The sequence below is a fragment of the Typopeltis vanoorti genome, chromosome 16 (genome assembly GCF_054136105.1).
Source record: "Typopeltis vanoorti isolate ZY-2024b chromosome 16, IOZ_Tvanoo_1.0, whole genome shotgun sequence".
NCBI classification, from domain to species: Eukaryota; Metazoa; Arthropoda; class Arachnida; order Uropygi; family Thelyphonidae; genus Typopeltis; species Typopeltis vanoorti.
In genome coordinates, this window is record NC_143564.1 from 65221373 (window position 1) to 65229615 (window position 8243).

Consider the following 8243-nt stretch of genomic DNA (forward strand, 5'->3'; position numbering starts at 1 on the left):
TACCTGACCCAACATACATTATTGTCTTCATTGGTACTGCTCAACAGTCGAACATGGAAGCTTGAAAAGCTGTGTTATGGAGCAGGGAAACAGCTACATCTACTGAACAGATGGACAGGTGTGAGTGTGGCAGATGCCTGGTGAAAGCCACTTACCAGAGTGCATAACCCCAACTATGAAATTCGGTGGTGGCATTGGCAGATTTTTTTTTCCTGGTTTGGTCTTAGACTTCTGTTTGTGTTGCCATAAACATTGAACTCTGAGAAGTTCTGGACAATGCAATGCTTTGTACTTTGTGGTGTTTCTATATATCCGGTCATTATCTCTTTCAGCAAAACAGTGCACCATGTCATTAAGGCTGCTGTAACTGCATAGTTTGTGGACATGAATGTCGCCATACTTGGCAGACCTCCACAGAACCCTGATCTCAACCCTATTGAATATCAGTGGGATGAACTGGAGTATCGAGTGAGGCCAAGGAACATCTGCCATACAACAGTCTGGGACCTCAATGCATGTCTACAGGAAAAATGGTCCAAAATTCCCATTGATCGCTATCATATTTTTGTAGAAAGTATGCCCCTTAGGATTGCTACAGTCATTGCAACCAAAGATGTCGTACATCTTACTAAGGTGAGCACGATGGCTGTTTGTTCCTCACACTCATTGAATTCTTTCCAAGCATTGTGTGTGAGTGATCAACTTCCTGATACATTTCTTCTAGGGTATATGTAAAGGAGACAGCATATGCTTGCTACATTGAATGTAGGGGGGAGGTAATTTTTCCCCATCCATATTACTAGTAAACAAAGGAAATAGTGAGAATCAAAACAAAGAAAATTGTAGTTCATTGTAATTGATGACAGAAAACGAAGGTTTTGCAGAATATATACAAAATGACACAAAACAGCAATATGGAAACAATAAAAAAGAACCAATAAGAATATGAAATTATAAAAATGAAAATGTTAAATGAATTAGCATTTAAATTTTGAAATGTTTCATTAGCTTAAAGTAATATCACTTTCTTGAAATCATAATGAAAATTAAATATGTGTAGTCAGTCATTAAAATACAAAATAACCTGACAAGTTCAGCAGTCATTCATCTTTATAAATGGCCACCTTCAGTTAGAAAGTGGGGATGAATATAAGTTATGAACATCTGTTTCTCTCGAAACTTTTCCATCATCTGCCATAACCAAAGATAACATCTGTCGTCGATTGACCAGGCATGAAGCCGCCAGATTGCTCCTTTGCAATCTCCACCTTCTTCCTCAGTCTTCCATCAAGAACCCTTTCTAGGATTTTCATTGTGTGTGACATCAGCTTTACTCCTCTGTGTTTCTTAAACTTAAGATGTCTGTAATTCTCATTATGGAGATCTTAAGTGATGTTAATATAAGCTAACATAACATTTAAATGATAATCGAAATTTAAACTTCAATTCTCGATTTTCGTTTATATAATTTCATACTCCTCTAGTTCCCTTCTTTCTTTCTTTTGTAGCTCCCATTATTGTTTACACTTGATGTTGTCATTTCGTGTTTCTTTATGTATGAATCCTTCCAGTTCTTTGTGTTCCATTATCACTATGTTTTCCCACCATTTTATTTGTTTACTGAGTGCAATTTTCTCTCTCTCTCTCTCTCTTTTTTTTTTTTCTGTAGTTATCATATAAAATGCAATTTTTTTTTATCCAGTATTTCTCCGACAGGGTGGCTTCTAATGTTGCTTTTTATTATTATTATTTGACACCTCCAATTCAACATTATACAGTATAATTTGTGAGGAAATTCAGTTTGCTATTGTGAAGTGTTTTGTGCTTTTACTGTTTTCAATTTTTCAATAATAATTTTAAAAAGCACTGGTTCTAGGGAACTTTGGTCTGCACAGCTATACTATGATATTGCTGCATGATTAAGTTTATATATACTAACAGCCTATTAGGTATTTTCCTCCAAATTGATCTATGTCAGGACTCCAATAATATCATCTATAGCAAATATGTACTCAGCTACTCAACTATAGCAAATATGTAGGGACCAAATAAATATTTTATTACAGTAATTACTAAAATAAAGAACCAAAAGGCTTCAGTTTGGCAATGTAAAATTATATAAATCGAGCGTATATTAGATCCAACATTATTACATTCAGCATTCACTAGGTGCCTTAGTATACTAAGGCAACTTGTGAATGCCAGGGAATGTATTCACGTAAGCTCTCTGGTCAACTTACCTTATGAAACTGTCATAGTTTCAACATTCGGCTTTGAAATAATGGCGGATCTAATATCCCCTTAACTTATATAAGTTTAATACAGTAGGTTTGCTAAATTTCCTAAATAAATTGGTACTACAGAACTTTGTATATGAGGTTTTATGCTGTACTCTGGTTTAGTGTATTTCCACAAATGTAAAGTGGTGATGTTCATTATGAGATACTTTTTTTTTTTAAATCAAATGAATTCATGAGTTCTGCATGTTTCTAATTTCATGAGAACAATTATTTATGGGAGGTTCAGCAATCTGAATTTTCAAACATGAAATAAGGCAATTTTGTAATTGCATGTTGTGAATGATGTATATTTGGGCTGTTTTATATAAATGTACACTGCAGTAGTTTTAGTTACATTAAGCAGTTATTCAATTTAATATCTGTATGAATTCTATGGCAAACATGAAAGCGTTAACATTGGTAAAATGCAGATATGTAGTTCTGAACAAAAACTTAACAGTTATTGTACAGGCTGTCCACAAATGTTTACCCTGATTTCAACTGACTATAATATTTTAACAATGAAACTAACTGAATAAATTTTGTTGCAGGTAAACTTAGGCACACATAAAGTTTTCATACTGGTATCTTCAGTATAGTGCTTTTGCCACCAGGAGTGCTGCTGCTGATTTTCTTTAAAAATGGCTTCAGTACAGGAAAAAGCTCAATGTGTTCTGTGGCTAGCAGAAACAAAATCTCCAGTTACAGTGCCAACATTTACGTATCACTTTGTGGCACGCAAATATTTGAAATTGTTCGCGTACAAAGTCCAAATTGTCCAGGAGATAAAGCCAGATGATCGTCCAAGGTGTGAAGAATTTGCTAACCTCATTTTGAACCACATCGATGAGGATAATGATTTTTTGCACCGTGTTTGTTTCTCTGATGAGGCAACATTTCACGTGAGTGGAGTAGTCAACAGACACAATGTAGGGATCTGAAAACCCACGTGTCATAAGAGAACACATTCGAGCTAGTCCAAAACTCAATGTCTCAATGTGTAGTGTGGACTAATGCATGATCCAGTGATTGGCCCTTTCTTCTTTCTTGAAAAAAAAATTAATGGAAATGTGTACTTAGACATGCTCAATAATTATGCCATTCCCCAGCTACAGGAGATGCAACCAAATGTTATCTTTCAACAAGACTTCAATAATTCTCTTAATCGAGAATTCTCGAATCGCTGGATTGGCGATTCGGGATCCCGTGGTCCCCCCGGAGGTCACCAGACATTACACTCCTAGACGTGTTATTACTGCCAGTACACATGCTGAAGTTGTTCATTGACTTTCTTTTTTCTATATGTTATGCATTGAAGTCTTTGTTCCATTTCAAGTTTCCACTGAAGAGTTATAATATATTATAATCAGGGTAAACATTTGTGGACACCCTGTATATCATGTGTAAGTGATCACTGTCTTCTTTAAGTGTTTATTATTCTGACACTTTTATGCTAAGCAATAAAGAATGTTTCACAAAGTGGATAGCTAGAATGATAGAATATCAGTCCATTGCAGAGAATGACTATGGAAGATTAGCACAAGATGATGAAATGCAAAGAATAAAACTGAATTAGCAATTGAAAATGTGCTATAATTAAATTAATATTATTTGTTGTAGATATGATGAATGGATGGTTCAGACATTATAATACTTTGTTAACTTTTATTCTCAGTAAAGAGATACATATTATGCTTCAAAGCAACTATTCCATATTGGCAGATGTATTTTATTTATGCAAATGCAGGAAATATAAATATTCTCCTATGAAAATAGAAAACTGGCTTTTTCATTAGAGTTGAAAAATGTGTCTGCATTTAATATCATATTGCTCATATCTACAAAAACTCTTGTAAAAAAAAAAAGAGGCCTCTTATTGTATCAGACCTACTTGAGTTTCACATTGATATGTTTATCCACTTTATAAAGATGGCTATATACAGGGTGGTTCAGAATTCCATGTACAAACTTTGAGGGGAGGTAGAGAACATCAAAATCAACCATATTCACATAGGAAAGCATGACCGGAAACGCCACCGGAAGGTACTAACAGGGACACAAAGATACAGAAATAACTCAAGGCAGTAAGTAGTGTAAAAAACTTTATTAGGCATAACTGAACAGTTCAATAGTAGTTGGATACATACATAACATGATGTTTCACATCAGGTGCTCAAAGTTACGACCATTAGCAGTGATGCATGCCTGACACCGACGACGCATTGATTGCCAGGTATTTTCGAAAATACCTGGAGTTTCCCAGATATTAGCAGCAGCGATGGCAATTCTTTCCACGAGGTTCATTGCAGATGCAACAGGTGTTTCATACACCATACCTTTAAGAGTCCCCACAGAAAGAAATCAATTCTCAATAAATCAGGTGAGCATGGGGGCGATGCGACGGGTCCACCATGCCCAATCCATCGAGCCCCAAAGGACCTGTCCAAATACTGACGCACAGAAATGCCAAAATGGGCTGGAGCCCCGTCATGTTGGAACCACATCTGCCGACGCACAGTCATTGGAACATTGTTCAGTAAATCCGGCAGAACTTCTTCCAGAACCACCCTGTATATATTGAGATCCTTGCAACTGGTGAACTTGTAAGCTTACAAGCTAAATATTTTGTGCTTTTAAACTTCCATTCAATATTGTTGAATAATAATATTGTCACTGTGAAATAGACTGGTAATGCAATCTTTTTTTCAGGTTCCGTGATTTATCAGAGGACATTAACCCATTTGAGAGGCCTGTAGCAGATGTAAATGTTCCAAGAATCAAGCAGAAGAATATTTCTTCTGCAGCAAAAAGACTTATGGAAGATGATGATAAGTTTGCTAATGAAAAGCTCCAATGGAAGAAGAAGAAAAGGAAGAAGTTGGATAAAAGCAAATAATCATACTACTGTAAAACTGGTGTATATATATATATGCATATGTGTGTGTGGAATAAAGTTTAATTTTAACTTACGCTTTCAATTTTTGCAATGGGATTGTTATGAAACTATTAGGAATCTTCCACATAATCTATAAAGAATTCAGGGAATGAACTGGAACTCATGACCCAATATCCAGTCTTCACTTTATCCCACGATACAGCCTATTTCTAGGTATCCTTCATTCACATTCAAATGAGCTGGCAATTCGGAACCAAGCATATCACATTCTAGATTGCTTGAGCTACTGGGTGCAGCATAATCCGATGTCATGCCAGTTGCAACATCACCTTTATACAAGTTTTCACTATTTCTCTATTTTCATTAGAGGGGGATTAGAGTGGCCAATGAAAAGTGAGCAGCTGAAACCATCTCATCCTAAGTAGAATTGAAGGTAAGGTAGCCACAGCAAACATAAGATGTGTGAATAAGAAAGAAGCAAAGTTGACAGAAGAAATAGAAAATTTCCATCTCAACATAAGAATTAAAGATTATTGCTCATGCACTGTGGATCAAGAAAAGGAGCAAAATAGAAAACTGGATGATGAGAACAATGTGTATGCATGGTCCCACAGAAGTTCCTTGTTGGAAAGAAGTGAAGAAATTTTTCAAGTGATTAGAGAGACCAACCATATAAAGAAAAAAGGGAAATCTGATGCTTGTTTCAGATTTAAATAGCATGGTAGAAAATGAATCCCAGACATTCAGAAATGTTTTGTAAAAATGTGAAGAAATGTCAGCTACCTGCCCATTTCTGCTCGGTATATAGATTAGTCATTATTTGCACCATATTCCAGTATAAAAATCTGCACAGAGAAAATGCACACAGAACAAAAGTATTATCAGTTGTATTATTGTTGATAACAAATGCCATTGTATTTCCAAAGTTAATTTGCCATCTTTGCTAAAAACTGTGCCTAAATAGCTTACTGGTTCTATAGGTTTTCCATTGAATCATCTTTTATATCTATTTCTTCCATAGGTTTGGTCTTTTTATTGCTGATTTTCATGCCAAATTTGTTATTCAGTTTAGTTGGAGAACTTCAAGGACTTACACTGGATGTGTTTAGGAGTACAACATAAACTGCATAAAACAGAGAGCTAAGTTTGATATCTCATATTTTAATATCAGGTTTAATGCAACTTTCTTTCGTAATTGTGATCTATATAGATGATGAATAAGAGTAGGACAGTGTCCTTGCCTTGCCATCTCCGGAATATCACTTAGATATCATTGTTGTCTATATTCAATTCTTACTCCTTGCACTATGACCTGTCCATTGTCATTCGGATATTTTAATGGTTGTTACAATGTCTCTCACCTTGATCTTAGCTCTAATCCAAGAGTTGCACTTTTTATCTTGAATGGTAATAGTAATACCAAGCAGTGAACTTTTTTTCATTTTTCTCTGTAATTTTCAATTGTTTTTTTTTTTTTTTTTTTGGTCAGATGTTTCACTTCCATATGTCAGTAATCAGAAGTATACAACTAATATTTTTCTTTTAAGGCAGATTGGAATGTCTCCTTTGAGTATTTCTGGTATTTTCCAAAGGCAACCCAACTAAGTTGAATTCTTTATATAACTTTTTTTGCATGACTCTACCAAATCTTTCTCAAAAAAAAGTCCTTTTATTTTGTATTTGTTTAACTTTTTTTTTTTTTTTACTTTCTACATTAATTTCACTGATCATTTCTTGAAGTTCTGCTGAGTTACCTAAAGAATAAAGTCATGCACAAGTCGTAGGTGATTTAGTTCGTGTCTGTTTATTATAATTTCTCTGTTTTTAATCCCCACCCTGAATATGAAAGCTGTGCACAGCAGAGTATAAAATTTAGTTTAATGAAAATTCATGGTTTAGTTAAGACTAAGTGTGATATATGTTAACTAAAATAGGAAACCATTCTGCACAGATAACAGATGTTGGAGAGGATAATTTATAAGCTTTGTAGAATTGTATATTGCTGTTACTACTGCCAGTGGAAGCAGTGGTTTCTGTTAGCAAGGGTGGTAGCAAATGTTATATTATAGGTGACTGAATGAATGGGTTAAAGGTTCAGGTGATATGTGGACTATGTCAGTGAGTCCTGACACCCTGGAGGTCTCTGTAATAATAATAATTCTAGGTCTCATGTCGAGGTGTAGGAATTTTTCATCTAGCAGAATACACAAACTAGCCAAAAAGAAAACTCAACTCTTGCCTTATTTTTTTTTCCAACTGTAATTCCAAACAATAATATCCTAATTCCATAAATATTATAAATAAAGGTAAAGAATTTCAGCAATAGTGAACAATTCAAATGTATTGGCATTTGTGGCACATTATTTTTCAAATCTTATTTTTGCAAATTAGTTGTTCAGGAATCCACTGAATCAACTATACTATGAGAACTATGTTGTACTTATTTGATGCATGTGTTCTCAGGCCTCTTTGTTTTGTGAATTAAAATCCTGAAAAATCCAAACATATCAGATTCATTTGGAAAGGGGAGGAGGGAGTTCTCCATATTAGAATAACTTCAGTTGAAAAATCTATAAAATGTTCTTTTGTGTACTAGATTACACCCAGATATAGGACAAGTATAGATCGATATTTTGGATAGGAGGAGAATGGTCACCATTTCAGCTTTGTTACAATATTTTGGGATTGATAAGATTAGATGTCTCTTTGGTAGGAGAGGGTTTCCAGATGTGATCACGAACAGGAAGTTGAAGTTCATAGGGCAGGGATATATTGAATAGGTGATGCAACAGATTACTGGGTGGGTACTGAATAGGAATAAGAGGTTATTATTTCTCTTTATAAGGCATTAAAAGGCAGTTGAACTGTTGTATGCAGATATCAGGAAATGTGTAGACAGGTAACTAAATTGACACTGAGGAACATGAAATGACTGTAGATTGCAGGACTTAGTATTTATTATACATTAATCCTAAGCCTGTGTAGCCCTTTGCTTCCATATTATTAGGATGGCAAAGAAACTTATTCAGAAAAAAAAAAAAAAATGTCTCCAACTAGAAGGACTTTTT

General features: G+C 34.8%; 1 protein-coding gene across 1 annotated transcript in view; it reads left to right on the top strand.

Annotated features, from left to right (window-relative positions):
• Positions 1-5239, top strand: part of Nnp-1 (Ribosomal RNA processing protein 1 homolog Nnp-1) — a 92840-nt gene extending 87601 nt beyond the window's left edge. Inside the window, exon 8 of the mRNA XM_090406530.1 lies at positions 4989-5239. Coding sequence (XP_090262656.1) covers positions 4989-5175 — 187 coding nt within the window. The 3' untranslated portion in view covers positions 5176-5239. The remainder of the gene's footprint in view (positions 1-4988) is intronic.
• Positions 5240-8243: the final 3004 nt, after the last annotated feature.